The sequence below is a fragment of the Globicephala melas genome, chromosome 4 (assembly GCF_963455315.2).
Source record: "Globicephala melas chromosome 4, mGloMel1.2, whole genome shotgun sequence".
In the NCBI taxonomy this organism is placed as follows: Eukaryota; Metazoa; Chordata; class Mammalia; order Artiodactyla; family Delphinidae; genus Globicephala; species Globicephala melas.
In genome coordinates, this window is record NC_083317.1 from 72,025,457 (window position 1) to 72,043,177 (window position 17,721).

General features: G+C 36.6%; 1 protein-coding gene across 2 annotated transcripts in view; it reads left to right on the forward strand.

Annotated features, from left to right (window-relative positions):
* PAK2 (p21 (RAC1) activated kinase 2) overlaps nt 1-17,721 on the forward strand; it is a 79,837-nt gene that overhangs the window by 38,808 nt on the left and 23,308 nt on the right. For both annotated transcript variants that reach the window (XM_060298227.1, XM_030859819.2), the window contains 3 exons: nt 248-455; nt 16,781-16,881; nt 17,224-17,371. In XM_060298227.1, the coding sequence (XP_060154210.1) occupies nt 269-455; nt 16,781-16,881; nt 17,224-17,371 (436 nt within the window). In that variant the 5' untranslated portion in view covers nt 248-268. The remainder of the gene's footprint in view (nt 1-247; nt 456-16,780; nt 16,882-17,223; nt 17,372-17,721) is intronic.

Sequence of the window (17,721 nt, forward strand, 5' to 3'; positions counted from 1 at the left end):
TTCCCCCAAATTGTCATAGTCCTCTTAATGGGATATGACTTTTCAAAGGTTCCCTCAGCTAGCCATTTACCAACTGTGTTAGGGGAGATTGCCTATATTGCAACTAATTTCATCTCTTAAGTTTTACAGCTTTAAATGGGTAACATTTTCTAATTTGAAGTTGGGGAGGTAATTAATACTGTTTTGTGCCTGTCCATACTATTTTTTACCTTGTTGTTAACTGTATGTTTTTGCCTTTCTGTTTCAGGCCATATCATAATTCTGAATCATGTCTGATAACGGAGAACTGGAAGACAAGCCTCCAGCACCCCCTGTGCGAATGAGCAGTACCATTTTTAGCACTGGAGGCAAAGACCCTTTGTCAGCCAATCACAGTTTAAAACCTTTGCCCTCTGTTCCAGAGGAAAAAAAGCCCAGGAATAAAATCATCTCTATATTCTCAAGCACAGAGAAAGGTAAATAGCTACTGTGATTTCAAGAGTCACAGTTATTATTTTATGTTATTGGTTTTGATATCTTTTTAATTAAAGTATAATAAGCTGATATCTTTTATGGTGAGAACAGTAAACATACAATTGATGGTGGTATATAGGCACTATTAGAAAGGCTAGTTTGGAAATTCCCTGTGGTCCAGTGGTTAGGACTCTGTGCTTTCACTGCTGAGGGTGCGGATTCAATCCCTGGCGGGAACTAAGATCCCGCAAGCCGCGCGGTGCAGCCAAAAAAAGAAAAAAATAGGAAGGCTAGTTTATTTTAAACTGTAATGGAAAAGAATAAAACAAAAGCTGTTGCTCATTCTATTTGTTACGTCCAGTGAATTTCTGTACTCCCCTCCTTCATTTTCTAAGGCTTGGGCCACAGTTCATGGCTTCCTAACATTAATGAGATTTGTGATATTTGAGAAAGACTTGCCATTAGAAGAATGGAAATATAAAGTCTACAATCTCCTGTCTGAAATCTCAGGAGCCAACTGTGGCTTGGAATTAAGAGTTTTTCTGACTTTTGAGTAGTAGTAATGCTGTCTTTTTATCATGTATTCTGTAATACCCTCAGATTCATCTGAGGCAACACTCAGTAGTCAACACATAAATGGATCTTCCATAAACAAGAGTCTAGTCCAGTGTTTCTCATCCTCAGTAAGATAGACGTTTGGGGGCCAAATAATGCCTTGTTGCAGGGATCTGTCTTGTGCACTGTAGGATGTTAAGCATCATTTCTAGCTTTTACCTGCTAGATGTTAGTAAGTAGCACCTCCTACCCAGTTGTGACAACTGAAAATGTCTCCAGACATTGCCAGATTCCCCTGTGGGGCAAAATTGCCTCCAGTTAAGAACCACTGGTCTAGTCACACAAAGTAGAATAAAGACTATAAATAGTCTCACGTAAGTTGAATTCACTAAATTTGTTTTGGTGCCAAACCTAAAGAAAGAACTTTTGGTTTTCAGAGCTTTATGGATTTTAGAATTGGATAAGGGATTATGGACTGTAATGGATTTTAGAATAAAAGTTAGGGATTAGTTTGTTTTATTATATTAAACATGACAGTATGGCTCTGACAGCTAGTAATAGATATAAGTAGAGGTAAAGATATTTTTCCACTTATATATGTCTAAGTTTACATGGAGAGGTAAACCCTAGTGGAAGAAAACAGTGCTTTGTATATAATAATAAATACACATTTAATTTGAGAGTTGAAAATACATAATCAATGAAAATTTGAATGAGGTAATATAGTTAATATTAATAGAGAATCAAGTCTTAGAGAATTTAGATATGCCAGCAGGATATAATCATTGAGCAGTTGAAAAACTGTTCATTTTAGTGTATATCTCTTATTTCTAATTTTCCTCTTATTTTTAAGATTTCATATGAGGTTGTAACTCAAAAGCCTCATGAAAATGTTTTTTAAGTTTATTTAACAGAAGTGGTAGCATGTGTATTTGACATGTTTGAGAATGAAAAGTATATGTACTTAGACTGGATTAAATAAAAGATAAAGGGGGAAATCAGGAAATGAACCAAAAAGTATGCGTGGGAAGAAGGCAGAAAAAGTGGATGTGTTGGAGAGCACTAAATTGTAATCTTCCGTAGTTGTAAATCAGTGTATTTAAAGTAAGAAAACCTAAAAATGGCAGTGTAAACACAGTATTTATAATTGCGGAGGTTAGAAAAAAGTTTATGGTGGTTAGTATCAGAAGAAGTTGATGAAAGGGTTGATATTACTTGCCTATTGGAGAGCATAATGCAAAACTGGGGTAGGAGAATGCTCAAGATAGGATAACAGCATATACTTGGGGACAGCCTTGGAAAGGGGAAGAGAAGAGCACTAACTGAAGGAGAAGTGTGGACAGTCCCGCACTTTGGGTAAATGGTAGGGTGGTGGGGTTTGTGAGCAAATTGAACACGCATTTACATAAATGTAGCAGAGCATGCCTGTCTCTCTGATCATACTGAGAATCTTCCAGTTTTACCCTCCTTCATTAACTCCCCTTTCTTTTCTTTTCTCCTAGAAATATTAATACATACCAGTGGTAACTAATTCAAGGTCCCCCGCTAACAAAGGGAGGGTGAGGGTACCTGGGGGTCCTAGGGAAGGCTCTGATTGCCTTCAGGTTTATCAGTTTTTGAGGTCTGTAATTAACATCCATTAAATTTTTTTTGGTGATTTCTGAAGTCTTTTGTTTTCTTGTGCTTATTATATTCAAGATTTAATAACTTTTTAGTGCTAATCTTAAAACTTTACAAGCTCTTTAAAAAAAAAAAAGCTTTGCCTTTCTTATCCAATTCCTTTTTTTCTTTCTCTAAAAAATAGAAAATGTCAAACTATACAAAGTGTAACAGTCTAATGAACCTTGTAACCCAGCTTCAACAATTATCATTCTTTCTCCACTTACTTTTTTGGTTAAAATTACATATATTGAAATGCATGAAAATTAACTACGGTTTTGACAAATGGACAGACCTGTGTAAGCCATAATCATTATCCCCCTATCACATTATGCACCACTTCCATCTCCCTGGAAGACTCTTTCACATTGTGTCCCAAACACAATGTCTACTCCTCCCCCACCTTTGGGAAACTTCTGTTTGATTTTTCACCTTTGATCAGTTCAGCCTGTTTTAGAACTTTACATAAATAGAATTTTGCTTTAAGTTTTTAGTTTTGTGGTGACATCATCCACAAAAGAGTATAATATACATAATGTATATATTTTAATCAACACCCTTGTACCCACCACCCAACATAGAATTTTACCAGTATGCCCTGAAGTCCCCATCGGCCACACCCCATCCTACCCCTCCTCTTCCTCCTTCTCCTCCCCCAACAATTTTTTATTTCTTGCTTTTTATTATAATCTTATGACATAATATCCCCAAATAATATATGGTTTGGGTTTGCCTATTTGGGAACATTTTATAAATGGAATCATACTACAGTATATGCATATTTTCAGGATGTATATTTTCACTCAACCTCATGTTTTTGAGATTTATGTTGATATATATAGCTGTAGTTCTTTTTTACCGCTAATGTTGATATATGAAGCTGTAGTACATTTTCATTGCTGTACACTGTATAAATAGATGGCAGTTTATTTACCTGGTCTCCTATCTATAGACCTTTGGATTATTTTCATGAACAATGCTGCTATGGGTAATTTTGAACATATCTCTCGGTGGACATGTGGAAATATTTTTCTAGGGCAGTGCTTTTCAGACATCAGGTCGTTTTGATTCTAATTGCTTATTAGAATCTCTTGGGAAGCTTAATTAAATAAATCTGTGTCCAAGCTCCATCGCAGGCCAATTGAATCAGTCTTCAGGAGCTTACCTGGGCATCAGTTTTGGTTTTGCTTTTAATTTTTTTAATACCTCAGGGGATTCTAATGTGCATCTAATATTAAGAACCACTGCAATAGTGAGTTACGAAATCTATATAGTGGATGACACTAAATGAAATGGAGTATAGAGTTATTGCGCACAGTATAAATAGAGTTATTGCAAAAGTTTCATGAAACTTTTGTTTCAGTTGTGTGTGTGTCAGGATGTAAAATGTATTGATGTGGGTCCTGGCCAAAGATTAAAAGATTGCTCTCAATTTTACTTAGTCGTAAAATTGCTGGAGTTACAAGGTATTCCCATGTTTGACTTGACTAGGTTTATCAAATTACTTTCTCAAGTTCTTTTTTTTTTAACGTTCATTCTCACCCACAGAACACAAATGTTCTATTGCTGAACATCCTTGCCAATTCTTGTATTATGGGATTTTAATTTTTGCCAATTTGGGAGGTGTGAAATGGTATCTCATTGTGGTTTTAATTTGGATTTCCCTGATGACTTGGGAAATTGAGTGTCTTTCCATATATTAATTTACTATTCATTTGTGTTTTCTGTGACATACCTGTTTTTTAGTCCAGTTTTCTGTTGAGTTCTTTTTCCTTAAACATTCCTTATAGTCTATATACTAATCCTTTGTCAGCTATGTGTTATTAAATATAGATTTCCAGGTTGCAGTATGCCTTTTCACCCTTTCAGTGGTATCTTTTGATGAATAGAAGTTATTAATTTTGGTGTAGTTGAATTGATCAGTTCCTTTCCTTTATGTAAAGTTTGAGCTTTTTGTGTTTTAAGAAATTTTTGCCAAACTAGAGGTGATATTTTCTTAGGTTTTTCTAAAAGTTTTATAATTTGGCTTTTACAATTTAAACCTTTGAACTATCTGGATTTGGTTTTTGTGTATTTGTAAAGAGAGATTCATTTTCACTTTTTTTTTTTAAGCCAGTGTCCCAGACCATTTATTGAAACTTTTATCATTTCTCCACTAACCTACAGTATTAGCCATTATCTGTCAGGTTTCCATGTATGCCAGAATCTGTTTCTGTGTTTTCTGTTTTATTGCATTGGCTCATTTCTCTGTACCTACACTAATACCAGACTGCCTTAATTGCTATAGCTTATAATTCTTAATATTGATAGAGCAAATCTGGTACCATGTGGTTCTTCAGGATCTTTTGACCCTTTGCTCTTTTGTATAAATTTTGGACTTTGCTTATCATGTACTTTTTTAAAAAACCTGTTGATGCTTTGATTAGAATTGCCTTGAATTTGTAGGGCAAGTTGGGGAGAATTGCATTCAGCTTTGTAGTTGAGAGCAGAACATCTGCAGAGTCTCTGTGTCGTCTACTTGGAGGGAGATATTTAGGAGTGCATAATTTTCACTTAGACTGAGAGAGAAAAAGATGTTTGGAGGGTGGGGTGCTCTTTGATTCCTCCTATTCCTGGGGCTCTTCTCCCTTTCCAACCCAACCTCCCACACTTACAGTTCCTTTCTGGGAGCTAACACCTCTGACAGGGCCTGAACCTTGAGGGTTAGGAATCAGGGTTAGGAATGTGAATGTGTATGCACGTTCATGCTTGTATGAATACAGAAATCCATCTGCAATTTCTTTCTCCTTTCTACATCCTGAGCTGCTGTTTCTCTCTCTAGTTTTATCCTAATTGCTTTTCATCTTTGGGCATTCCTCACAGATTTTGTTCCACGGTGAATAAAGAGGTTTGGTGTAGACGGGGAGAGCCACAATATGTGCTTGGTCTATCACCTTAAACAGAAGGATAAAAGGGGAAAAATTGTATTTTTATTTTAAAAAATTACAGTGACCCTAAGATCTTTGCCAACTCTAATGTAAAGCCTCATCTAGAGATATTAATTTTGTTCTCAAATTTACATCCCTTATTGCTGTCCTTATTACTAAACAGACAGCTAATATTTTCATTTAAAAAAAAGACTCTAGAGTTATCTTCAGTTATTCATTATTGGTTTTCATGTCACTGTAAAAATTAAGAAAATTAGAAAGAAATTGTACCTTTTATAACAACTTGCCTGAATAAATCTTTTTAATATCCTTGCTAATTATGTATCTTTTGCACTCTGAGTCATCAGAGATTCCATGATCAGCAAGGCAGATGATATCCCTGCCCTCATGCACTAGTAAAAGACTGCAACATATAATTACAAACTGTGAAAAGTGATAATAGGGATAGAGTAAGATGTCCTTAATATCTGGGAAGGCTTCCTAAAGAAGGGATATTAGAGCTGAAGACTGAAGGATGAGTAAGTGAAAATAGGAGGATTTTGACAGTTAAAAACTATGTTCTGTGCCTAGAAAAGAGTTTCAGTGGCCCAGGTACAGGGGGCGGATCATAGCACATTCGTGGAGCTGAGTATGGTCAAGTGTGGTGTGAAAGCGGAGAAGAAGAGAGAATAATAGCATGATGTATGTAGGAAACTACAGGTAGCAGAAGAGGCTAAAGAGGTAGGCAGGGAGTAGTTCACAAAGGGCCCTTGTATTCCATGCTACAGAACTCAGATTTTATCCTGTTTCCTGGGGAACCATTACAGGATTTTAAACAGTGGGAAGACCTGGTCACATTTCTGTCTTAAAGAGGCGAGACTAGTAGCTGTCTAGAAAATAGGTTTTGTTGGAGATCTAAGACTGAAGTCGGAAACTAGTTAGGAGGATTTTGCAGTAGTCCAGGTGAGAAATGGGCTTAACAAATATAGTAGTTTTGATAACGAAAATGTCCGTGAGCCATTGTCTTGGCTTATTTTTAAAAGCTCTATTCAGTTAGCTAGTGTTGAATGGTGTGTATTTATAAACTAAAGCAATTTTTGTATCTAATTATTCAACCTATATGTACCTTCACCTCTAGTTGGTTATGAAGATGACTTAGAACTGTAAATATTCTTTCTGGTCTAAAAATCTAGTTCTAAGATTAATAATAGTAGTCCATACTCCACTATTTCCTAGAGAATACCCTTCTGTGTGATGCAACAAGTTTAGGTCACCAGTTTGAAGCTGTTTTGGGTCAAAAGAACAAAGTAATCAGTAATCACTGATTCTGTTGAACAGAAAAGTCTTCCTTTTAAAGAAATGGGGGCTTTTTTAGCCTTAGACTCTAGCTCAAATGTAGCCTAAGTAGTGGTGGCTTTTAAGGATATGGTAGTGGCATATTTAGAATTCTTTCAAGTACCTTTTGTGCAGCACATCACTCAGGGTACCCACCTCTTAGCTGAAGGTTGCTGCCTGACTGCTTGTTTTGTTGTCTCATGAAGTTGAAAAATGATGCTAAGAATCCTTTTTTCCCCCAGCCCACTAAAAAATTGTGCATTTTTATTAAAAGAAGTTTCTTTCCCTGTTCCATTACTTCCCATCAGGTGATCCAGTTGCTGGGTGGACATCCTGTAGGTAGATGATTGTGGGGTTTTTTTGTTGTTGTTTGTCCATATAGCTCTTGGATTCCAGAGATACAAAGCAGTGATTCTGTTTACATAGCAATATCCTTCCAGCACATTGTTTGATTTGAGACATGTCTCAGTATCTTTTTGTTTTAGATACTGTTTTTAATATCCCTTTCCCCTCCTACTAGGACTACTAAAATGCAGGGAGTATTTGTGTGTATGTGTGTTATATAAAAACAAGTGAAATTAAACAGATTTTTAGGGTATTGTGCTTCAAGTTCTGCTTAATCATTTGCACTTCTTTTCTTTAACTCTTTATTCTATACTCCTAACATATATGAAACTTTCTATTAAATATCTGTAAATTTTTCAGAATTCCCAAGTTGAAAAATATGGCTGGGCCTTAGATACAACAGGAACCGGGAATTCTCCTGCTATATGTCTAGTTTTTCTGCTTTCTGTGTATCTGGTCATATTTCTTTCCTATATCAGACTGATTTTTTTTCTCTGTGTGTTGGGAAATACAGCCCTCAACAGTTCCTGGGCTTTATTTCTTACATTCACTGGTGAGAGACTGAGTCTAAGGGTCCTAAGTCTGGCTTAGTTTATGTATTCACCCCTGAACCAATCAAACTGTCTGGGAGTGTGTGGGCAACTGTGGCTGACATGGCTTGAATTAGATGCCTACCTTGGATCAGTCATCTGTAATCAGGGTCATATAAGAAAATGGCGGGCTTCCCTGGTGGCGCAGTGGTTGAGAGTCCGCCTGCCGATGCAGGGGACATGGGTTCATGCCCCGGTCCGGGAAGATCCCACATGCTGCAGAGCGGCTGGGCCCGGGAGCCATGGCTGCTGAGCCTGCGCGTCCGGAGCCTGTGCTCCACAACGGGAGAGGCCACAACAGTGAGAGGCCTGCGTACCGCAAAAAAAAAAAAAAAAAAAAAAAGAAAGAAAGAAAATGGCATCTTTCCCAACTATGTACATATCAGAAGTGGATACTGAGCAGATTTTATAAAAAGAAGAAACAAATACTTTTATATAGTGCATGAAATTGTATGTTTTTCTGTCAGCAGTTCAGAGCTGTATAAAGAGTCGTCAACTATTAGTTTATAGTTGGTTAATAAATATTTCCTCCTATATGCAGGATACCAAGTTAGAAGTCAAGGGACATAATAGAGAAAGTAGAACGCGTGACTTCAGGTTATTCACGGTCTAATGGAATATGAAAGATTGTTTATGAGAGATGTAAATGTGCATTTCAGTAAAGGTAGCAAAGCTTATATTAGGCTTAACAGTTGCTCCTTTCCACGACCAATGTGTGCTGCCCTCCTACCATAGCCTATTAGGAGAATCTAATGGTTAAACATGCCTCTATTTACTCTTCTTCCCCAGACACAACTAAAATAACAGTAAAAAAAGAATTATTTTTTCTATCACAAGGACAAAGAGAATGGGAGAGGAGACAGTAGTATACAAGAGATTTCAATACATATTTGGAAGAGTGAAGTGGTGGAGAATGGTAACTGACTAAGCAGAACAGAGGAAAACATATCCTAAGTGTTTGCAGAGGGGAATGTTTATGAGAAGTGACCAGTTTCCCTTGTAAAAACCTCAGAGGCTCAGGATTTAGAGGTACACAATTTTGTGTGTGTGTGTGTGTGTGGTTGTGTGTAATACATAGGCTGAAAAGGGGGAATTAGTTGAATATCTATATAGGATGTGTTGAAGGCCCTCAGGGCCCCTCCTTTATCCCGTAGGCATGCAAATATAACTCCATCCTCTGGGAGAACAAAAGAACAAAAAGATATTTATATTTATTTGAGGAGAATTAAGTCTGAGAGTCTCCTTATTCTTGTAGAGGAGTCAGAAAAAGGTATAGAACCAAAATGAAAAAGGCAGATTCAGGAAAGTTAACATACTGAACTTCTTTCTTCTGCCCTGCTTTTAGAGCACTTGTACCTTGAGTCAAAGCCCTCAGACAAGAGAATGAACGATTTTTTTCTGGATAAACAGAATGTCCTGGGGAGAAATATTTCAGATACTCCATACCATCCTTACCTTTAATGAAAAGCCTGACTTATCTCCCAGTTAACTTTTTAATACTTTTCTGTACGAGTAGACGGCAAAGCATCACCAGACATTTGAGTAAAACCCTTAACATAAGAGAGTCCAAAACAACAGGGGGCAAAATGTGAATGTAGAAGAAACAGGGAGGGAAAAAAACCCAGCATATACACACACATAAACTATATAATCTTCAAAGAGAGAAGATAAAGTGCATCCATGAAACAGGAAAAGTATTCTCAGAGAAAAAATGATCAGAGAACAATGAGAAATAATTATTGGAATATCAACAGTTAAGATTATCAACACAAACAAAAGATATCAATAGGCAAAGCATTGGAAGATAGTCAAGAAAATTTTCCCAGATTGTTGAAAGTACAAAGATGGAAAATATGAGAGAAAAGGTAACAGTTATAAGATCAGACCAGGATGGACTTATCTAACTAATAATGACAAAGAAAATAGAAGAAAATAATTAAATAATAGAAAAAAATTTCCAGATCCGAAGAATATGATTTCTAGGTGGAGGCAGCTCACTGAGTGCTCAACACAGTGAAAGAATGAAGACCATATCAAATCACATCATCCTGAAGTTTCATTATACCACAGATAAGATGGCAAAACCTGTTATACTTCCACTCAAGATGGAGTAACAGGGACCAGATTTATCTCCCCATCTAAAAAAACTAAAACACTGAGAAAAAATGTACAAAACAACAGTTTTCAAGACATTGGACATCAAATAGTAAAGGAAAGTGATCCCAAAGAGATGGGAAACAAATGAGTTGAGTCCTATAATTGATGCAGCTTATTGCCTGAAGAGTTTACAGCAATAGGGAGGGACAATTAAGTGGTCTCAAAAAGTTGAAAAACAGAACTGGGAATTTGGGGGTGCCAAGGCTGCTAGTTTGTAGTCAGAGTATCAGAGAGTAAACAGCTGAACAGAGAGAGAGAAAAAGAGATCTGCAGAGGGTTCCCTTAGAGTCTTCAGTAGCACATGCATGTGAGGAAACTACCCAAAACTGGAGGGAAAAAACCACTAGAAATTATAAAAGGGAACAGCCTTTAAAGCTCACACAGGGCCCAGAATATTTCCTGTTCCCGCTATTCAGAGTACAAAATATTGGATAGAGGTCTTGCCTCAGTAGCAGGACAGAATTAGCCCTAGATAAAATGCTGCTCTAGCCCTGCCTTTTATTTATTTATTTATTATTATTTTAAAATAATACCTAAAAGGATCAACTGTTTCTAAATTTGTTTCTCTCCTATATGAGTAGACAGCTAAGAATCACCTATCTATGTCCCAGAACAAAGTTCACAAATATTTATAGGAATGCAAAAATATCTGCACCTAACAAGAAAAAAATGTCAGCTTGGTATCCAATCAATATTTGTAAATAAATATGAGTAAAATCCAGTCAATATTTGTAAATAAATATGAGTAAATAAGTAAAATCCATCAATTGGAATCAATACCAGAATAACACAGGTGATAGAATTAGTAGGCATGTACATTAAAATATTTAAATAACTGTATCCTATATGTTGAAGAACCCAAAGGAAGGATTCAGCATATTAAGGGAAAGCAAAGGAAGAGAGAAAAAAGAACAAATCAAAATTCTAGAGTTGGAATATACACTGGACAAAACTAACAGTAGACTAGACATTGCAGATTTAAAAGATTAGTGAATTTGAAGACCATGGCAATAGAAACCATCAAAATAAAACTTGGAGAAAAAAGACTGAAAAAGTGAACAACCATGGGACAACTTCATGCAGACTAATGTAAGTATAACTGAAGTCTCTAAAGGAGGGAAGGAGAGACATTTAGAAAACAATACTTACAATAAGGACCTACTGTATAGCACAGGGAACTCTACTCAGTACTCTGTAATGACCTATATGGGAAAAGAATCTAAAAAAGAGTGGATACATGTATATGTATAACTGATTCACTTTGCTGTACACCTGAAACTAACATAACATTGTAAATCAGCTATACTCCAATAAAAATTATTTTAAAAAAAACTTAAAAAGAAAACTTTAAACAATGGCTGATTTTTTCCCCCAAAATTTAATGGACACTATAAACCCACAGATTCAAGAAGTTCAGTAGATTCTGAGCACAGGAAACATGATGAAAACTGCACAAAAGCACATAATCATTGTTTAAAACCAGTGATAGAAAAATCTTAAAAGCATCCAGACCTTAGGCTCAATTTTCTTTTTTTTTTAATAATTTTATTTTTATTTTATTTTATTTATTTATTTTTGTCTGTGTTGGGTCTTTGCTGCTGTGCACGGGCTTTCTATAATTGTGGCGAGCAAGAGCTACTCGTTGTGGTGTGCGGGCTTCTCATTGCGGTGGCTTCTCTTGTGGAGCATGGGCTCTAGGCCCACGAGCTTCAGTATTCAGTAGTTGCAGCATGCAGGCTCAGTAGTTGTGGCTTGTGGGCTCTAGAACCCAGGCAGTAGTTGTGGTGCACAGGTTTAGTTGCTCTGCAGCATGTGGGATCTTCCCGTACCAGGGATCGAACCCATGTCCCCTACATTGGCAGGTGGATTCTTAACCATTGCGCCCTCAGGGAAGTCCATAGGCTCAATTTTCTGTGAACCTAAAACTGCTCTAAAAAAGTCTGTTTAAAAAACAACGCTGTCAGAAAGAAAAGACACATATAGAAGGGGGAAAAAGGTAATTATAAAAAAAAATACGTAGTTAATCCAAAAGAAGAAAAAAAGGAAGTGGGAACAAAGGATAGATAGAGATGATTATAAAACAAATGAAAGAATGGTGGGTTTAAACCTAACTATAGCAATCCCATTAAATGTTACTGATCTAGACACCCTGTTTAAAAGACAGAGATTAACAGATTGCTAAAGCAGACCTAAATTTATATGCAACCTATAAGAAACCCACTTTAAAAATATAAAGCCACAAAATAGGTTAAAATAAAATAATTTTTTTAGGGCTTCCCTGGTGGCGCAGTGGTTGAGAGTCCACCTGCCAATGCAGGGGACACGGGATCGTGCCCCCATCTGGGAGGATCCCACATGCCGCGGAGCGGCTGGGCCCGTGAGCCATGGCCGCTGAGCCTGCATGTCCAGGGCCTGTGCCCCGCAACGGGAGAGGCCACAGCAGTGAGAGGCCTGCGTACCGTAAAAAAAAAAAAAAAAAAAATTTTTTTAAAGTATGCTAACAATGGGACTTCCCTGGTGGCGCAGTGGATAAGACTCCACACTCGCAATGCAGGGGGCCAGGGTTTGATCCCTGGTCAGGGAACTAGATCCCACATGCATGCTGCAACTAAGAGTTCACATGCCACACTAAGGAGGCCACATGCCGCATCTAAGGAGCCGGCAAGCCGCAACTAAGACCCGGTGCAACCAAATAAATAAATAATTTTTTTAAAGACTGAACAGCTTCAAAAAAAAAAAAGAGAGCACTGGTGCTTTTAAAAAAAAATAAAGTATGCTAACAATGAAAAAAAGCTGGATGGGCTTTGTTAGTATCAGACAAAGTAGATTTTAGAGCAACAAATAGTCCTCTAGTTAAGGGATAAGGAATAATTCATTTTATAATGATAATAGGGTCTATTCATCAATATGGTGTAATAGAGCTAAACATTTATGCACTTAATAGCAGAGCTTCAAAATACATGAAACAAAAAACAGATTTCAAGAAGAAATAGACAAGTACAGTTATAGTTGGAAGTTCCAGTACACTTTCACAATAATTGGTAGAACAAGTAGACAGAAAATTGCTAAAACTATCAGCCAACTTGACCAATTGACCTTTATAGAATATTCCATTCTTTTTAAGTGAACGTGGAACATTTACAAAGATGTATTCTGTGGCCATTTTTTAAAGTCTTTATAAATTTAGGAAGATTCAGATCACAAAGTATATTCTGTGACCATAGTGTAATTAAGTTAGAAATCAGTAGCAGAAAGATCCCTGGAAATATTTGGAAAGTAAATAAAAGCACTTCCAAATAAATGAAGAAATTAAAAGAATATTTAGGAAATACATTAAACTGAATGAAAATGAAAATTCAAGACATCTATATCTGCATGATGCTGCTAAAGCAGTACTTAGAGGACATTTATAGTATTTAAAACATCCATATTAGAAAAGAAAAGAAAGATTTCAAATCAGTGATTTCAGCTAAGCCATTTTAATAAACTAGAAGGGAAGAACAGGTGAGATCCAGAGTAAGTAGATGAAAAGAAATAATAAAAGTCAAAGCAGAAATCAGTGAAATAAAAAAAAATACAGAAAAATCAATGAAATAAAAAGTTAATTCATTGAAAATACCAATAAAATAGGTGAACCTTTAGCAAGACTGGCAGGGTAGTCGGGAGGCAGAAAAGACACAAATGGTATAGAGATGGTATCTCTATACATTTTACAGATATTAAAAAGAAGGTAGTATTATGAACAAATATACAGATAAATTCAACACATTAAAGTGAAAAAATTTCTTGAAAGACACAAGTTTTTCAAAGCTCACTCAAAAAAAAAAAAAAAACGTAACCTGCAAACCCTATATTTCTTAGGAAAATTTAGTTTATAGTTACTAGCCTTCCCACAAAGACTCAGATGGCTCCATTGGTGAATTTTACCAAGCATTTGAGGTAGAAACATTACCAATTCTACACAAACTTTAAAAAATTGAATAGGAAGGAATACTTCCCAAATCATTTTATGAGACCAGCATTACTCATACCCCAACCAAAGACATTACAAGAGAAGAAAGCTACACACCAATATCCTTCATTAACATAGATGCAAAATCTTAGCAAGATTTTAGTAATTACAACCCAACAGTATACAAAAAGAGTAATACATCATGACCAAGTGGATTTCATTTCATTAATGCAGGGTTGGTGTAACATTTGGAAATCAATCAGTGTAATTTACTATATTAACAAAATTTAAAAGGTGAACCACACATTCATCTCAATAGATGTAGAAAACGCATTTGACGAAATCCAATATTCATTTCTGATCAAAGCATTCAGCAAATTTGAAATAGAAGGAAATACCTTTAACTTCTCTGAAAAACTTACCTCTGGTATCAAACTTGGTGGAGAAAAAATGGCTTTTGCTACTTAGATTAGGAAAAGTACAAAGATTTCCCTTTCACCACTTTTATTCAACAGTGTGCTAGAGGTTCTAGCCAGTGCAACAAGGCAAGAAAAATAAATGAAAGGAATCCAGAGCGGGAAGGAAGAAGTAAAGCTGTCTTTATTCACCAGGAACATAATTGAAATATTTATTTATTTATTTTTTTGTGGTACGCGGGCCTCTCACTGTTGTGGCCTCTACCGTTGAGGAGCACAGGCTCCGGATACGCAGGCTCAGTGGCCATGGCTCACGGGCCCAGCCGCTCCACGGCATGTGGGATCTTCCTGGACTGGGACATGAACTGTGTCCCCTGCATCGGCAGGTGGACTCTCAACCACTGCGCCACCAGGGAAGCCCGAAATTTTATAGGAAATTCTGTGATAGCTACAAAATGCTACTGGAAGAAAAAGTAAGGCTTAATATTAATAGTAAGGTTTCAGGATATAAGATCAGTATTTAAGAATCAATTGTGTTTCTCTATGTCATCAATGAACAATTGAAATTTAAAAAGCTATATGTACCATTTGCAGTAGCATCAGACCTTTTGAAATACTGTGGCAGAAATCAGACAAAAGCAGTAACAGATCTGTACAATGATAACTTATAAAACATTGCTGAGAGAAATGAAAGAAGACCTAAATAAGTGGAGAGAGTCACTATTTTCATGGATTAGAAGGCACAATATTGTTAATAAATCAGTTCTCCCTAAAATGATCTATCGATTCAGTGCAGTCTAAATCAAAACCCCAGCAGGATTTTTTTTGAAAATTATCAAGATTATTCTAAAATTCACATGGAAATGCAAAAGACCTAGAATACAGCCAAACAATTTTTTAAAAAAGAAAAGGTCGGGGACTTCCCTGGTGGTCCAGTGGTAAAGAATCTGCCTTCCGATGCAGGGACGTGGGTTTGATCCCTGGTTGGGGAACTAAGGTCCCACATGCCACAGGGCAACTAAGCCTGTGCACCACAACTACTGAGCTCGTGCACCTCAACCAGAGAGCCCACGTGCTGCAAACTACAGAGCCCACGCACTCTGGAGCCTGCATGCCCTGGAGCCTGCACGCCATAACTAGAGAGAAAAAACCCGCACACCACAACTAGAGAGAAGCCCGAGTGCCACAGCTGGGGAGAAGCCCGCACACCACATCGAAAGATCCCGCATGCTGCAACTAAGACCCGATGCAGCTGAAAAAAATAAAGAAAATAAATTTTAAAAAATAAATAAAACTACAGTAATCCAGGCAATCTTATACTATTGGCATAAGATAAAGAGATTATTGCGAGAGTTGAACATCCAGAAATAGACCTGTGCATATATATATGGTTAGCTGATTTTCAACAGTGGTTCAGAATGAGAAAATGGCTTTGGCCTTCTAAATAGCAACACTGGAAATTAGAAGAAATTCAAAGGGGGATGGTATTTTCAACCTAAATACATATATAGTTAGTCAAGAACTATCATATATAGTTAGTCAAGAACTATAAATTAAAACAAAGGTGTGTACCAGAAGAGGAGAACACAGGATACAGAAAATAGATTCTAGCACAGCATAAAAGTGAAGGAATGACCTAGGACCAATAGCTGTGCCAGAAGCCTCCACATGATAAACTACTGCAGATTAGAGCAAGAGGATCTGAGAGCAAGGTGTCTAGGTGGGGAAAAAAAGGAACTGATGTGTTTGAATTTACAGAGAATATTATTGATAGGTGTGTGGCAGCAATGTTGTAAAAATAATTGGCAGAACCACAGAAGAACTGGGAAATCTTAAAATGTAACAGTTATTAATGTCAATAAAAAGGAAGAGTTAAGAGTTGCTGCACAAGAAAGGTGATGTGGTCCTTGTAAACTGTTTATATGGTGTATATTATCCATAGTCATAGTAATGTAAATTGCTCTTTCTAGATGAGTATAGCTCACTGGAAATAAGACTTGATAGACTTTGTTTTCCAGATTGTTCGGCATCTGAGGTATAGTTCTTTATTTATGAGAGAACTGATAATCTAAGGGGCTCTCTCTTCTGCCCTGAGGGCTTTTATTCAGGCCTGGTGCTGGGTCAGTCTGTGCGCCTCTTTAAGCAGAACACAGGTTGACACCCTCCCCCTCCTCCCCCTCCCCCAACCCTGGCCCTTGATGACAGAATAGGTTTTTGTACTTGATTTATCAATTTCCTATCAGCCAATGTTTTTAGGGAAAATTTCTTTTTTAGAATAATTTTATTCCTAGTCTGTTTTGGGAAAACTATAAATATGATTATAAGTACATTTATTAATCTTGTTTAAAGAGGCTCTTTATAAGTACATTTATTAATCTTGTTTAAAGAGGCTCTTTTTTTAATGCCCTCTAGGAAGTAAGAAGAAAGAGAAGGAAAGGCCAGAAATTTCTCCTCCATCGGATTTTGAGCACACCATCCACGTTGGCTTTGATGCTGTTACTGGAGAATTCACCGTAAGTTTACCAAGTTGAGACTCATTTATAAAGCAGTACTCAAACCTTTCCTTTCAGTATTAAATTTGAAATTAACTTTTCCATCCACACATTAACTGTGAATTCTTAGTGCTTTTCTCTTCTTACAAAAGTGTTTGTGTTTAGATGTGTTCTTTTCCTAGGGAGTTGAGCCTATTGATTATAATTTGCAAAATAGATTTAGAAAACCAGACATTTTTTAGAATTTAGTCATACCTACAATTATGTAGATTGATTTGTTTTATATATTTTCTAACTTTTCTCTGGAAATTGATCTAATTAGAGCAATTCAAAACAACTAATTTCTGAATATCTTTTTGTTAGGGCATGCCAGAACAGTGGGCTCGATTATTACAGACCTCCAATATCACCAAACTAGAGCAAAAGAAGAATCCTCAGGCTGTGCTGGATGTCTTAAAGTTCTATGACTCCAACACAGTGAAGCAGAAATATCTGAGCTTTACTCCTCCTGGTAAGACATCAGACCATGGTAAAAGGCTGACTTAAATGGGATTGTAGAGTTGTGGAGCACTTCTGGATAAAAAGATTGCTTCTGGAAAAATTAAAAAGCTAAGCTACTTTTTTCCCTGCATACATCCTGCCTTTTGTAAACTCATTGTGGCAGTTCTTATGTATAATTTGGAGTCTGGGGATTATATTAATCTCTTAGTTTTGCCAAAAGTGGGTGTTTGGACCTTTTGTTTGTTTTTTTCTCTTTACTGTTTTTGAGTGAGTTCAGCAATAGAAGGGAAAGAGGCTGAGTTATAGGCATGTTTGTACTAGAAATATATTTATTGTCAGTGGGACAGGTTGTTTTACTAT